The sequence below is a fragment of the Atractosteus spatula genome, chromosome 3, assembly GCF_055471065.1.
Source record: "Atractosteus spatula isolate fAtrSpa1 chromosome 3, fAtrSpa1.hap1, whole genome shotgun sequence".
NCBI lineage: Eukaryota > Metazoa > Chordata > Actinopteri > Semionotiformes > Lepisosteidae > Atractosteus > Atractosteus spatula.
In genome coordinates, this window is record NC_142708.1 from 70,605,627 (window position 1) to 70,621,621 (window position 15,995).

Consider the following 15,995-nt stretch of genomic DNA (forward strand, 5'->3'; position numbering starts at 1 on the left):
TTATAATTATGGCAGAACCGGGGACACTGAAATACGGTGCAAGCGCGGCCTGACAATATAATAACGGTCTCTAACGATCCGGCCTATATTCTGAAATCCTTCCCACTAATGTGGAACTTTACCCTCTCCCTCCTCCACCCCAGTGAAAGACAACGCTTCGTTTACAAAGGCATTTTTAATTCACAAAACTCGCACATTTTCCAATCCTTACAAAAATAAGTTAACGCGCTTTGTACAAAGCCTTGTATCGGAGGTGTAGAAAGAATACAAAGACAGGCACGACGTCTTCAAATGAGCAAAAAAATAATAATTTAGAAACATAAGAAATTAATACCTACACTTAAATTAAACCACAAGTATTTTCCTTATATCGAGCTCCTTGCTGGGGTATCAAGTTTTGGTTTCCAGCAAAAAAAAATCTGAAATTTTATTTGGTTGCATATTTAAAACACAATTGCACACTGTCTAATGTTCTTCACAGCTCTGTGTCCCTCCCAGGTGTCTGGGTAATCGGATTTTACAGTCTGGGGGGGGTCATAAAGGCCATTAAATTCACAGGGACATTACCTAAAGCTATAGACCATTGGGTAACATGTAAACAAGCAGGGATGATACCAAACCTGACATTGTCAAGAAATATTTTTCTTCCTTTTATTTCAAGAGCTGTTGTGTGTTCTTGAGTGTGCTTGTAACTTTAAAAGCATCAGTCCTTAAAAAATGTTAATTCTGTCACCATGACAACTGCATACTCCGGTCAGAGCTCCTGTTCCACACTGGGTGAGGTACAGAGCTCTCTTGAGCTCTCCAGTACTGATTGTCAAGTTAGTACAGTAGAGGGAGGCTATGATATGGATTCCTATACGCTCCCATTGTGGCTCTGTAGGCTCTGCAATTCACTATTCACTATCCGGTGTTGGAGATGGAATGATGTCAGTTTCAATAACCTAAAAACACTGCATGATACGCCAAAGAGAAATGGAACAACTGCACCAAAGAACATAAGAACTGGTCATAGTTTTGCCACCATTTTGGCTCCTGCGATTCCCCACCTAATTGGATCTTGGAGCCACAATGGCGGCCATCCCATAACATCCTGTGTGAACCTGCACCACTTTCTATCAAACGTAAAAGAAATGGAGGTGAGAACGTTATGAAACTGCTTTCCAACAGTCTGGCTCCTTCTGGCTTAACGGGCAGCGACGGAAGCAGACTCCCCCCAATCCAAGGCGAGTCCGCATCAGAACCACAATGGGGTGGGCCTCCGGCCAGGCCCTAGGGGTCGACGAAGGACACCATGATGTAGCGCGTGCCCTGCGTGACGGGCAGCCCCTCGTGGTAGTGAGTCAGCCTGCCGGGGTGCATGAAGGACCAGCCCTTCCTGGGGGTCTCCACGCTGCAGTTGTAGCGCAGGAATCGGCAGCCGCCACCCTGCCACACAAAACAGCGCGGGTCAAAACGCCAGAACATCAGCAGAGCATGGTCGGTATGCGGCAGCCGGGGCAGTCACACTTGGCCCATTAAAGGAACGAGTACAGGTTTATTCCACGCTGATAAGGGAAAAGAAACCCAACGTTTCGGCTGTGGAGCCCTCTTCAGGAGAAGAAGCCTCTGATCTCAAGAGGGCTCCACAGCCAGTACGTCTCGTTTCTTCTCTTTTCAGCATGGAATAAGTCTTCACTCGTTCCTTTGCTGACGCAGCTCCCGACTCGCACCTGTTCAACAGTTATCTATTAAATGTGTGCCACGTTGCACCCAGCGGTGCCCCAAACTGCTCTGTATCCAGCCAGCCTGTCCTTTGCCCGCTTGTCGTACCTGGAAGTCAATGCCCTTGCGGTTGAGGGCAATGTTGATGGTGAAGGTGGAGGAGTCGTGGTGCGGCCGCAGGGAGGGCTGCTCGTCTGGCCGGTAGCGCACCACAAAATTCATCACAGCCTGGCCCTGAGACAGAGAGAGAAGAGGGGACAGGGAGGGAGTCGGACTGGGAGAATTCACTTTGGTACGATCTAGGTTTCGCTTGGGCAGAAGATCTCGGCTTTTCAAGGGCAAATTCCCCTATTCTCCGTGCTTTCGCAGTGCCAGCGCCGTGGCCCGCTCAGTGGCAGGGGGAGACTGGCAGCTTGCACTGGGACTGGTGGATCCTGAAGGGGAGGGAACTGTGCTTCGGCGTGCCCGGTCTCACCTTGGCGTAATACCCGGGGTACAGCTTCTCGGTGACGGGGCTGATGTACTCCTTCAGGAACTTGAGCCACTCCTTCTCGAAGCCGATCTGGTTCATGTGGATGTCGACCGTGGGCACGTTCTCGTAGCCCCCCGCCAGCCGCTCATCCTGAAAGGGAGAGGCGCTCAGATTGACAGAGGTGTAGGATCATGGGTAGGCAAGCAGACAAGCTTATACAGGCATGTCATACACTGGCAGAAAAACTGCCAGATAAAGTAGCAGACAGATGGATAGACGGGCGAATATTGCAGCTGGACATAAGCCCACTGCTTCACATCTCTCTAGCTATCTGCTGGCTAGCTGTCCTTACTTTGTGCCTCCCTCCAGACCACAGCCCGAAATTCTCCATCTCCTCCACCAGCTCATCACACATCCGGTCGGAAAAGGCTGGGAACCAGTACACGTCCGGACAGGGCTGGGGGAAAAAGTGATTGACAGAGCGGTCAATTAAACAGCTTCATCCCGTCTCTTCTCTCTGTCCACTCTCCAGCCTCCCTAAGCATCCTCTCCCTCTTCAATAATAATCTGTTCCCCAGGTGTCCTAGGTACCTTCATCACTAATGATTTAATGTGGTCCCAGCATGTAACTGGGGCTACACAGGAGGCACAACAGCGCCTTTACTTCCTCAGTCAGTTGAAAACATTTGGTCCATCTTCAGCTGTCCTGACCACATTTTCCAGGTGCGCTAATGAGAGTGTGCTCACGTGTGGGATTACAGTGTGGTTTGGCAGCAGCTCATTGTCGGACCGGAAGGCGTTACAGGTGGTGATCAGGTCATCCCAGTCCATCACCGCAGTACAGCTCCCCTCTATTTCAGACATTTTTACAACTTGCTGTCTCAGGAAGGGTGGAAGTATCGCTAAGGATACCAATCATCCTGGTTTCTCACTCTTCTCCCCCCATCCCTCTGGGAAGCGTTATAGGAGCACGAAGGCACGAACTTCCAGATTCAGAAGCAGTTTCTTCCCTCAGGCTGTCAGATTACTGAACTCTACCACTGGCACACACTGATGGGTTTTTATTAAGCTGTACGTTATTTAACTTGTTGCTGCTGCTGTTCCGTGTTTATATTTTTGGTGTTTCCTTAATGTCTTTGTATTGGAGCATACATGCAAATAAGCATTTCACTGCACTTGTGCAGATGACAAATTGAACTGAAGTGAACTGGTTTCCCTCTCTCCCTCCTCAGGCACATTTTCCTATCTCCTCACCTGCTCCACGATGTTCTCGTCATCCTCAAAGATTTTGGAATAGTTTTCATGGACATATTTCTCCCTCCAGTCCTAAAGAAAGAAACAGAGAGCCAATGCATGTGATATTCCTGAGCTGGATGCGTTTTCTTCTTGGACACAATATATCAATATATCTTCTCATTTGGTCATAATACTTTTACATTATTTTGTGTATCTCTTCCTAATTTTGTTTACCATAGTTGATGTTTAATTTTGCAAGAATGCCAATCAGATTGCTAAGGAGAAGCAGTTTCATCTATTCCAGGTTTCGCCAGTAAGAGTAACACTCTTCAGTAACACTGAAGCAAAAAACCACAGATATTTTCTCCATTTTCCTGGGGCTTTGCACAACTAACTTTACACAGCTGCAGCCCCCAGTGTTGCTACACAAGTGCCCTGCAGCTGGAAAAACATGGAACGGATCAGGCAGTTGTGAAGCCAGAATGATCTTGCAGGTGTGGACACGCGAGTGACTTACCACAGGGTTGTCAAAGATCTGCCACATGTCGGGGTGCAGTCGACTGATGTTGTAGTTGCTAGTGGAGATGAGCCTGCCGAACTCGTCCCGGTTGGTCACAAACATGAACACCCCCTGCAAGAGACAGGTGGGGGTAAATATGCTCAACTCTACCATCAACACTGCACCAAGCCCGTGAGGGATAGGGGCGGCTAACACGCATGCTCTACAATCAACAGTCTGCCCAGCCCGGAGGGGGGGGGTTAACGCACTCGCTTTCTCATCGGTACCACGCGGAGAGGAGGACAGACGGACCTGCTCGCGGACGTTCCTGCAGAAGACCATGTCGGTGTCCATTCCTTCCTGGGAGTAGACGTTGACCTGGGCCAGCTGATTCTGCAGCACCTCCCCCTTCATCAGGTAGACCTGGGTGATGTAGGGTACGTTCCACACCCCGCTGTGAGGGGGAGAGCCCGAGAGAGGGAGTGGGATGGAGAAGGAAGAAGAGGGACAGGAGGGACTCTTTAACACAAATATCAGTGCTGACTACGAGCTTTGGCTCTCCTTTACAGCCTGGCTTGACACAGGATCGAACTCGGGTGCTGTGGCAGGACGCTGATGCACAAGGGCGAGGAAGTGTGGAAGGGGATTGCTGCACCCTCTCATTGCAACTGCCTTTATGAGCAGAAGGGGGGGGGTCTCCGATTTCATCCCAACAGGGCTACGCTCCAGGGGTAATGCTAGACCAGTCTGCAAGTGGTCGGTCCAGTACCCTGTTATCGTAGGGGAGTTCGAAACATTGCAGTCAAGGGGTAGTCTATTTGTTCCAGCTCTTTAGTTTACTAATTGATCCCAGAACCTAACCCACCTGTCTCTTGAAGGATCCCATAGTGTTAGAATCAAATAACGTGGCTTGGCGATGTGTTCCCGACACCCCCGCCATCTCAAATAAGCGCCCTCTGTAAATACAGTGTTCCTTTCCTGGTCCCAGGCAAACCTGCCTACCGACTCCCTAAACACCAGGCCCATCGCAGAGAATGCAACTCTCCCAGCACCAGCTCTTCAGGGTAAATTCCTAACATTACACTTTCCTGCCTTGCAAGTCCAGTCATGCAAATGTCCAGACTTTATCAGCTGAGCCCGAATCTGCAAAGAAGATTAAGATTTAACGTGTTGAAAATCTTGGGTCCAAGCGAGTTAGCGAGATCAAGGAGATAAAGAGCACCATGGCCAATTAAGACCGTAGTGTGATAAGAGCAGGTCCCTCACGTTATCTAGCGATCAGAGAGGGAGGCTTGGATGGTGGGAGTTTTGTAATGCCCTTTCCCCCCCAGACTCACATGCGCTTGCCCTGGACAATGTCGATATAGTCCTCTGACCGGGCGTAGAACCCCTCGGGACTCAGGGCTCCCCAGAAATTTGACCAGAGCTTCCCATGACGCGAGAGCATGGGTGCGATCACCGGCCTGCAAGAGAAGGAGGGAGAAGGTGGCACACTGTCAGAAAGAGAGATCCGGACAGCAAAAGAAGTGTTGAGAAAGTCAGTCCCTCACTTGTTCTCCTCGATCAGGATGCGCAGGGTGTCCGGGTTGATCAGCGCCACATCGGAGTCGATACTGAAGTAATAATCACACGAGGGGTCCTGTCGACACTCGTCCCTGAAAGTCGAAAGAAAGGCAGAGAGAGTGGGAGTCGGCGGGCATGGATATGCATATTGGCGATCAGGAAACAAGGTCCCAGTAAAAACCGGCAATTCCAGACAGCTGGAGATGGCCTTATATGTATACCTTTTATTCAGAGCCCAAATCGCTCCTTCTTTTAAAAGGGACAGTAAAGACAGAACAGGAAGTCTTCGCCATGACAGAAAGACCGTGCACGCGTGTGGGGACTCACTGTGCCATGCCTCGGGCCTTGCTCTGGTGCAGATTCTCCTCCGGCCCCACCAGCCGCAGATCTGGGAACCGATCCTTGTGCCTCTGCCAGAACTGCTGGATGTGCTGCTCGTGGTACACCTCCTGAGAGAGGGGGAGAAGCAGGGAGCGTCATGTGCACACTTCTACAGCTCGCCCGGCAATGCGGGGATACGTAGCCGTGTGGTTCCACGGTGCTGTGTGGGCGTGTACTGACGTTGTTGTGGATGAAGAGCCGCAGTTTCTCGGTGGGGTAGTTCATGGTGGTCAGCCTCTCCAGGAATTCTGGGAGGAAGGGGGTGGGCTGCTCAATGAATACTCCAATCAGCACTGTGGGCAGCTCCTCGTCCTGCAAAGAGAAAGCACAAATGGTCACAATCTGGACACTACACATCACAAAATACAGTATAATGTCATGTCTGTGCACAGTTTCCCTCATGGAAAATCTGAAATGATTAACACTTATGCAAAGCCATGTATGTAAACCCAAAAACACAGACAAACTCAGCAGTGAGGCATCTTCTAGAGTCAGTCCCTGTGGGCCTAACAACTAAGCTCACAGAGATGGCTGATTTTTATATAACACATTACGGAGCGCCTGCAGGAAATGGGGACAGACTCACCGTCAGATCGCTGAGGTCCAGCAAGTCATCGTCACAGATCCCACAGCCCGTCTCGTGGGTCCAGGCTGTCGGCACGTAGTTCCCCAGGTAATTCAGCTGGAGCTGCAGACAGACCGACACAGAGCTAAAACTTAAAACTTTAAAACTTCCATGTGCAACACTGCCAGACTAATTACACTCCCTACTCCTGAGCACACAACTGATCACGTCTGTCTTGATCATTTTAAGAAAGCGACAGCATTAAAGAGCTGGCCTGGGCTGTGAATCGGGGCTGGCCTCCTCCTCGGTTCTTACCTGTCCAGTACACTGACTCAGCACACCATGTTCAGTAACCCAGGCTATGCCCCGCCAGGCTCCGACTCCGGGCCGTGCTTACCTTGGTCGGCCCATTTCCATGGATGACCACGGGAAGAGTGTCGTAGGCCACATTCCGGGCTCGGACGCGCCCCTTCTCAAACTTCAGGACCACTTCCTCTGTAAGGGTGGAGACCGAGACGCGGTCACAGTGTTACTGAGGAAGAGGGGCGTAACACAGAGAAAGAGCAGCGCAGCCGGGAAGGGAGGACAGCGTCTCACCTATGGCACCATTCAGGTTCTGGAAGATCCGCGACCGGTGATCCAACGTCATGTTGTACTTCTCCTGCAAGAACAGCACCTCAGTGACTGCCAACTCCTCCACAGCACGCACACACACTCATGTCCGTCAAACCCTCGTGACTGGGCACGGTCTGACACCGGGAAGAAAGAGCTTTCCGAGAACAGAATCGGACAAAAGCTGACGACTAGGACTCCTTCATAGCTTGTCTGCAAAAGCAACAATAGTCTACCATGAATGTTGCAGACCTTCTATCTGCCTGCTGCAGAAGAATCAGGAGCCCAAGCACAGGTGGAGGTCAGCCCAATTATAGCCCACATCAATCCCCAGTGAATATAGGACGCTCTACTTGTTACAGTTCGTGCTGATTCTGTTGAGAGGTGGTCCTGGGCTGTGTACTGATGCTGCGTCGGATGCGTGCTGTGCAAACTCCAAACTCACTGCCCCAACCCGACGCAGTGCTGTGTGCCCCTACTATCCTCAACTGACCCGCTGCGCCTTGTCCAGGTAGATCCTGGTGTAGAAGAGCTGGTCGTCATCATTGTCTTTGTATTTCCACTGCTGGATAATGCCGTTGAGCTGCGGGGCGTAGCCAATAAAGCCTGGGACAGAAAGGGAGACACGCATACGGACATAAGAAACATAACACTTTGTTCAGAGCTATTCTGCATCAGCAGGCTCAAGCTGACTGCTTTTCTCCATTGGACAACGCACTCCTTCACCGGTTAATAGCGTGAGAGATTTTTTCCAGCTTCCGATAATAAAACGACCTTTTGTCGAGTTAAGAATCGACAATTTTGTCTCGTTTAAAAATTCCCTTCCGCCTCCCAAAAAAAATGGTGCGAAATCCTGGATCTTTTTACTATACTACAACAGACTGTTGCGGCACATAGCTCTACACTCGCCTGTACTATATTGTCATGCACTGCACTCGCCTGTTCTGTGCCACCCGCTCCACCCTGCACCAGAACGCATATTCCCGCCCGGCACGGTCTCTTACCCCCAGAGTTCAGGTAGCGCTTGCCAGTGTAGACAGGAGGGTATTTAGAAGCCAGTTTCTGGTCGGGCCAGCAGAAGCCTTCAGCAGAGAACACCACCTTGTGATTCATTCTGCCGAACTTCCACAGCAGCTCCTGGGGCCCGCTGGCGAAGATCACGTCATAGCTGCAGGAGAGAGAGAGAGAAGAGTCAGGGCCCCCCTCCTCTCTCCTCACTGGGGCACACCGAGGCTCATGGGTACTCTGGAACTTCCCCCGGATCTTAGGGGACCTTCCCACGCTTGGGTGCCTGTGCACACTGGGGCCCTGCGGACACTGGATGCAGTGCCTGGACTCTGGCCGGCCTGGCTGGTGATGCGCGGGTGGCTAGCGGGATTGACCGTCTCCCTGCAGGAGGGAGACAGCAGCACTATCGGTTTTCGGACCGAGTGGGCGCCGGTGATCTGTCCTGCATGCACACGCGGGACAGCACACCTCCCGGCGCCTTGAGAACACGCTCAAGCAGGCAGACTTCCACAGCAGGCAACTGATCGATCCATTAGTTGGCTGAGTTGCTGTGCGTTAGCTACCCCATAGTTTCTGTCTCAAATTGTTGGCTTCCTTTTTCAGCGCTTTCCCTGTTCCTTGCCATTAGCACGCTGCAGGCCCGAGTGCTGGCTTTATTGTTCAGGTCTTTCTTTTCCCCTTTGTCTTTGGTCGTGGCGTTTCCCACCTCAGCGCTGCTCGTGAGCTCTTGGCCACACCTCGGTGCCTCATTACACTGACAAAACGCCTTTTCACCCGAAGTGGGGCAGCTGTTGTCTGGGCAAGTAGGACCGGTGTCAGGTTCGGTTACCAGAGCCGCAGACGGGAACAGAGAAAGAGGAGAGCGAGCACATGGACAGGAAGGGGAAGAAACTGGAAATTCCAGGAGAAAGAGAGAGAGAGAGAGAGACACATTCAGCATGGCTAGAGGCGGGGTGCCTGACCTGTCCACAAACATGACGACCAGCTCCGGTCTGTCGGTGTATTTCTGGATCTCCTTCTTCAGCCAGCGTACCTTCTGCCCCCCCCCGACCGTCCGCAACACGTCTCCCCCCCGCCACTCCTCCCCCAGCCCCAGCACCTGCACGCGGGGGGGGGGGAGGAAGAGAGACAGAGCAGAGGAGGAAGGTTAACCACCAAGAGCAGAAGCTCTCTTTGATGCAAGGACGCCGAGACACGAGCTAGAACCGATCACAGTCCCAGACCCCATCCCTAGAGAGGCAGACCACCCCGTCTGAACACAACACCGGCTTTCCTTCTCGTCTGCGTCGGCTTAGGGCGCCGACACCCGTTCAGTCCGTCGCCCCTGGATTGTACCACAGTGTTTCTCCCTTGCCCCAGCCTCAGGAACAAACTGCCCTCCACCCCTCCACCCCCGTCTTCAAGAGACGGGCTGGACAGCGCAGGGCCTCACCTTGACGGTGTAGTTAAACTGCCTGCTCGTCCGCATGAAGCGCTTGAACCCATCTGTCTCCTGGGTGGCTGCTGTGATCACCAGCAGGTTCTCTAGAGGACACAGCAGACAGGATACAGATCACAGTGCAGCCGATGTTAAGCATGTAGTACGATGCACCTATACACTGCATCTAATGTACATACTGTTATAGTATACGAATCACATAATACACAGCATCCAAAACGCCTACAGCCAGACCTACCAGCACCCTCCATGTACAATGAGGTGATTGAACCAGATCACCACAGGCTGACTGAATGCTCAATCTCCTTCTGCGGCTCTCTGGAAGGACATCCCATCCCTGCGAGTCAACACCCCCAGCCCCACCCCCTGTGGGCATGGGGGGATGGCAGGCAAGACTGAGCAAGACCAACCCAAACTCACCACTGTACCAGAGTCCAGGTGCCGAGATCTCAGGTAGGAGCCACACGGATTTACCCAAACCCGTCACTGTACGCAATTCTGAAAGGGCTTACATTCTCACATGCTGTTCCCCACAGTTTGCCCGAAGATTCACCACAAATGTCCCCCGAACTCCGGCTCCGCGGCTCCAGAACCGGGACAGAGAAACGGCACGGACAAAAGCCGGCGGTCGGGCTCGGACTCGTTTTCATTGTGCAAATCCAGGCCCCACCATCCACTCGCACTGATTGATCAAGGACAGGCACCCGGTTGAGAAGGTTTCGAAGTGATGAAAGTTTAATATTTTGTGAGAATATGTACTTATCGTGAGAAGTTTTGGGTGAAATCAACTTTATTCCGATAGGAAAAAAACTTTAAGAATGGGGTGTCAGCCAGGTTAAAGCTGTATATTGGAGTACAAAACTTGCTACACTGTCTCCAACTCCATCTACCTTTCAGTGGGTATTTTTTGGTAAAAAGCGCTTTATCGGTCCCCACAATGGGTCAAATTCTTTTTCATTTACAGAATTACAGAGAGGCCAGCAGCCCCAGAGAGAGTGTCCTTTTTTCTGCTTTTTAATTTTTTCCCCCACAATAACGGTCAGAAAGCGGGGACCAAGGTCCATATCGCTCGGTTCTCATGGGAAAACCCGGAGATGAACCCAGCTGGGGGGTAGAAAGAGCGCCTTTGTAAGGGAGAGATCTTAGAAATCCCGATTCTGATTTTTGGTTCTAAACCACTGCGGCTGTGTGCGTTGTCTGCTTTGTCCCGGTCAAAGGATTTAAAAAAAAAAACATCTTAAAAGGACCCGGGCAAAGTGTAATCTCGCTCATACGTGACTGTCTCCCCGCGCTACGAGCCCGCGGGTGGGTGGGGGGGCCGTGGGGTCGCACCAGTGAATCAATCGCTGCTTTGTACTGCACCCTTAGGCTGACCGCAGTGCTTTTCACTCCCTCCGGCGAGCCGACCTGTTAACGAAACCGCTCACGACATTCGCCTGCGCCCCGTTGATGTGTCGAATCCGCCGTTAAGACGTTTTCAAAATTTCTCCGACCCGTCCGGGGAAAACAGTCGCCTCGATGTTGATGCGTAGGAACTTAGGGTCCATATGTTTTAGTGCTCCCCTCCACCCAGTTTCCCCAGACAGTTCACTGCTTGTATAAAGCGGTTTGTTTGACTTTTCAGAGACCAGTAATTGGATAGGAAGAAGATAGCGCTGGGCGGTCGGATCAATCAATTAATCAATCAGTCTTATTGGAGGAGTTAGCCGTGTGCTAATGGCACTGAGCTTCTCGGGACCAAGAATCCAGACAGCCTGAGATCCGACCTTGTTTTCTCGGATATTAATAACTCCGGCCGAAAAGCGTACCATGGTCAAATGCAACCCAAGTTAATAACCTTAGCAATACGTACATTTCACAAAAAGAGTCATCTCTTTACCAGAGAATCACCTTTTCTAGCTAGCTTACTGTAAACCGCAGACAGTGCAGTCAAACAAGGCGTGAAATAACACAGCTGTAGTGGCCTAGTGTTTTAAAGTTTACATGGCATTAGCGGAGCGGACTGAGATGCCAGTATGCGGGTGCAATTTATAGCGTACTCCTGTGACGGTGCGCTAAACTGTTCATTCCGAGATCACGCTTCTACCTGGAGGGATCGCCTGCGTGTCCGCCGACGCGACATGGTCCGAGATCCCGAGGCAGATCGCGCAGATGAGGAAAGCAGAAGTCAGCTCCATTGCGCTGTCAGTCCCTTGCCTTCCCTAATTTTGTCTCGTCTTCCCTAACCCTGTTCTCTCTGGCTCCAGCACACGTCCCCCACTCACTCTCCCTTTAACCCGACGCCCGCAAAGTCTCGCGAAAACTGGCCCGAGCCTAAAAAAATGCACCTAAATCCCGACACACGAGACCCGCGCCTGCCCCCTCGGACGAGCCAGCCAATGAGCTGCGCCCGGCCGGTGATTGATGTGCCCGCCACCCAGTCGTAAGAGAGGACCGGAGGAGAGGGGGGCGGGGCGACAAGGGGGGTAGGACAAACTTTCCTTTTATAAAATATGTTTCGGCTGCCTGAATGGAAAGTTCGTGAATAGCGGAGGAGGGTGTCCGAGTTACCTCCCCCGTGCGAGGAAGGGAGTCGGAAGATGAGTGTTGCCACGTCTCAGGAATTGGAACTGGAACTGGGGGGCTAGATTTGGTGGGGAGGGGTGTCCGGCTCCGGGTCCCAGGTCTATTGACGGGATATGCAGAACGACTTCTTGGGAAATTTAATTCACTTGCAATGGGAAAAGCCGCAGTTCCCTATCCGCAGTGATAGTGCTCATTATCTTCATCATCTGCCTCGGTTTTTAATGACCCGTATTTCCACGCTCCTCAGTATTCCTGAATTAGCCCCTGGATTGGAAAAGCCTGCCTCTCAGTGTGGAGACACCGTGTAACTGACTTGTTGATTTGGAAAGACGGAACCCATCACCGTTACCGGGTGTCCCACGTTGTCCTCTAGTTCGTGTGTATGTTTATTCTTATAAAACCGCCCACGTCACGGATATCACGGATATAGTATTTTCCCGTTGCGCAGCACAGCCTTGGTTTTTGTACTGGCACAACGGCACGCGCTTCTACCGCGGTCTATTATACCTGCTTTTGCTTGTACTGTTCTGCATACGATTGCATTGCTCTCGTATCAGTGCCTAATGTAAAATGTAATTAATAATAAAGTAATAATGCGAACAATAAGAAGAATAGCAATAACAACACTAAATATCACATTACAGTAAAGGCACGTTAGAATACCGGATGGGATCTGGAACCGAAATGACGGATCAATTCAACAGAAAAAGCCCCGTTTCTCCGAGCCTGTTTTTATCGCTTTTGAATGAAGTGATTATTAAGAGGATGAAGTTTATTTTCGCGTGGTGCTCTAGGCTGGCGCCCCCGCTCTGCTGACCTTTTAATGACCTAACCGTAGCCTTGATCGAAGTGACAAGTTGCTTGATTGCAGGTTGTTAGTTTTTTTTTTTGTTGTTGTTGTTCTCCTAGAAACCCTGGGGTTTTGTATTTTAGACTTGCGAAACACAATAGATGATAAAAGGCAAGTTTCAAGACAGTCGGACGGTTCAGACGAATCCTGTAACTGGGCCAGTGAAGGGTTCAGCCGGGCGACTCAGAGCCGGGCGGCGACTCAAACCAGACAGTGTGAGAGAGCGCGGGCCTTCGGGACAGCGATAAGGACCCCTGTCCCGAGGGAGGGTCCTTCTCTTGTGATGGTCTGTTGCTCCTAGGAGCTTAAGAAACACTGCAGATGAGAGGAAGGGGTGGCCAGTCTACAGTAGCTTGTTGATTGATCCAAGGATCTCCTCCTTCTGCCCTCTCATGAAAGAAGACAGGGTTTCGGTTCGGACCATGTCTGATCCACTTGTTCCTCAAACCTATGAGTACGGAAAAGCCTCCTGTTTGTTTGTTTTTTTTATCAGTTTTCACTGCACTTCGCATCGATGTTCCCCCCTGAACCGCGAGCGTGTGCGCGCGTACACAGGTTATGAAATCAGCGCACATAGGAAATTGAACTGCGCACAAAAAATTAAACCCCCCCGCCCCCAAAATGATAATAATAAAACGAACACGGTCGTCAATTGAAAAATGCGAAATTGACCACATGAGACTGGCTGCGAGAGGCTCAACTTGGCTTTGTGCATTATTATTATTATTATTATTATTATTATTATTACTACTACTCGATAATCGATATCTCTGCTCTCGTAGGCTCGAACCTCACTGCTCAAGCTCGCTCGACACTCGGTCTCCATGACTGGGCTCGTGGAATCGCCGTCCCGGTCTTTTGGATCTCTATGCTTATATGTGGATGACTATATTAACAAAAGATAATTTCAGGTTTACAGTTGTACATACGCTCAATTTAGTGCGCACAAGTTTTTGTCACTGGGAAAAAAATTTGCACAGCTTGAAATGTTAAAATGTGCACACCGGCCGTTAAAAATGAGAAGGAACTGTTGCTCTGTCTAGTTCGTCTTTCGCTGTTGCTTCTGCCAGCGGAGGACTGGAGAAGGATTACGTGGATGAAATGCAGAGAACACTCACATGTGAAAGGTCAGTAATTGTGGCTGTTCCCAGGAATCCCAACTTCCTTCCAGCTGGGAGGTGGGTGGGAAGCTGGGATGATTTATGGTTAACCCCTTCAGCCCCGCCGTTCGGAGAGCAGAGCTCACACAGGGAGCACAGCCGCCACCTAGAGGAGGGGGTGGGAATAAAGCTCCAATGAAGGCCGCAGCCCTCCCCGGAGTTTGTCAGCTCCAGTCCTGCCTGGGCAAAGCCACTTAATGGAGTCTGGAGCCAAAGTACATAAGATAAGATCACTTTATTAACCCTATACAATTTCTTACATTAGGAATTTGTCTTTTCACAGACCCCAGCTTGCTCTCCATGAGACACATAGACAAGGAGAGAGAAGCTGGGGGTCAGAGCACAGGGTCAGCCATTTATACGGCGCCCCTGGAGCAGCTGGGGTTAAGGACCTTGCCCAGGGGCCCAACAGAGTAGGATTCCTCTGCCGGCCACGGGATACGAACCGGCAACCCTCCAGCCACAGGTGCAGATCCTGAGCCAAAGTCCCACAGCTCCGCCCGTGACCAGTCATGTCGGATGACAACAGCCGAGTTCAATCAGCCTCGTCAGTCAGTAATTTGTCATCATTCCAGATGTCATTTCCTCACCTAAAAACAATAAAAACTATAGGTCAGCCCCTTCTCTCCCTCGCACACGTCCTTGCACCCCTCCTCCAGCTCTCCAGCTGCCCCTTAGTCCCCCCTCAGTACACTCGTCGTGTAGCCAGGTAAAACACTCCGTAAATCTTTCACCACGTTTAATTCTGGGGTGTTGCTATTCCTAGTGCACATGGGATTGTGATTCAATTTTTTGTGCGCTCACCCAAAAATTAGGAGCCCCCCCAGACAAACATGGAGGGGCTTCTCTGAGCTGTACATGTACTGTATATCACAAGGCTGGGAATTACAGTATGTGGTACCCAGTCCCGCCCTATTGATTAATAATAATAATAATAATAATAATTCCTGACAATTATACAGCACTTTTCTGGACAGTCCACTCAGAGCGCTTTACAGGTAATGGGGATCCCCTCCACCCCCACTCCCACCAGTGTGCACCCCCACCAGGATGATGCAACAGCAGCCAGAGTGCACCAGTACTCTCCCCACACACCAGATCTCAGTGGGGAGGAGAGCAGAGTAATGAAGCCAGTTCAGAGATGGGGATTATTAGGAGGCCATGGACACTGGGGTAACACCTCTTCTCTTTTCAAGAAACGCCCTGGGATTTTAAATGACCACAGAGAATCAGGACCTTGGTTTTATTACTCATCCGAAGGACAACACCTATTTACAGTATAGTGTCCCCGTCACTGTACTGGGGCATTAGGACCCACACAGACCGCAGGGTGAGCGCCCCCCTACTGGCCCCACTAACACCTCTTCTAGCAGCAACCTCAGCTTTCCCAGGAGGTCTCCCATCCAGGTACTGGCCAGGCTCACACCTGCTGAGCTCCAGTGGGCTGCCAGCTGTGAGCTGAAGGGTGATATAGTTGTATAGATTAAGCAGAATTGCCTTCAGTGAATTTTTGTCATGAAAGCGAGCATGATCTTCGATTGAGCTGCACGTTCTACCAGTTCTATTTTTACCATGTCTTTTTATAGGATTGAGATCTGGGGATTTCTCTGGCCAGGGACGGTGACGGCATCCTGCTTCTCCAGCAAACCTTACAGTGCCTGCCTCTGTGAGAGCTTATCCCTCGGACTCTTCCGAAATGAACTTCTGAGGAAGGAAACTGAGCACCAGACAAAGATGGTGTAAATGGCTCCTGTATATTTTTCCAATGTGGATATGTAGGGAGGCAGAAAATCACAGCGTAGCTCAGTATGATTTTAAAACACGTTTTTTATGAACAGCCCTCTGGTGAGCAAGCAGAGAGATGCTGCGTTCTCTCATTACTCAGCACAAAACGCACAAGCGTATAGAGTGCATTTTATAAGCCATAAATGTTGCAAGTTGG

At 50.8% G+C, this 15,995-nt stretch overlaps 1 protein-coding gene across 1 annotated transcript; it reads right to left on the reverse strand.

Annotated features, from left to right (window-relative positions):
* Positions 1-156: 156 nt before the first annotated feature.
* Positions 157-11,782, reverse strand: plod3 (procollagen-lysine, 2-oxoglutarate 5-dioxygenase 3). The gene is made up of 19 exons (XM_088911070.1): positions 11,565-11,782; positions 9,473-9,564; positions 9,003-9,139; positions 8,037-8,200; positions 7,526-7,638; positions 7,018-7,081; positions 6,818-6,915; positions 6,442-6,543; positions 6,036-6,167; positions 5,802-5,923; positions 5,462-5,566; positions 5,249-5,374; positions 4,224-4,365; positions 3,930-4,043; positions 3,431-3,502; positions 2,529-2,633; positions 2,180-2,326; positions 1,813-1,938; positions 157-1,428 (listed from the first exon to the last, which is right to left on the reverse strand). The coding sequence occupies exons 1-19, from the start codon at positions 11,653-11,655 to the stop codon at positions 1,273-1,275; spliced, it is 2,208 nt and encodes a 735-aa protein (XP_088767196.1). The 5' UTR covers positions 11,656-11,782; the 3' UTR covers positions 157-1,272.
* Between the last annotated feature and the right edge of the window lie 4,213 nt (positions 11,783-15,995).

Excerpts from the sequence above, each read along its gene's own strand:
- plod3 (XM_088911070.1), bottom strand. The coding sequence starts at position 11,655 with ATGGAGCTGACTTCTGCTTTCCTCATCTGCGCGATCTGCCTCGGGATC. Across the intron at positions 2,634-3,430 it reads ACGAGAACATCGTGGAGCAG|CCCTGTCCGGACGTGTACTG; the intron begins GTGAGGAGATAG and ends TTTTTCCCCCAG. Across the intron at positions 1,429-1,812 it reads GCAAGGGCATTGACTTCCAG|GGTGGCGGCTGCCGATTCCT; the intron begins GTACGACAAGCG and ends TTTGTGTGGCAG.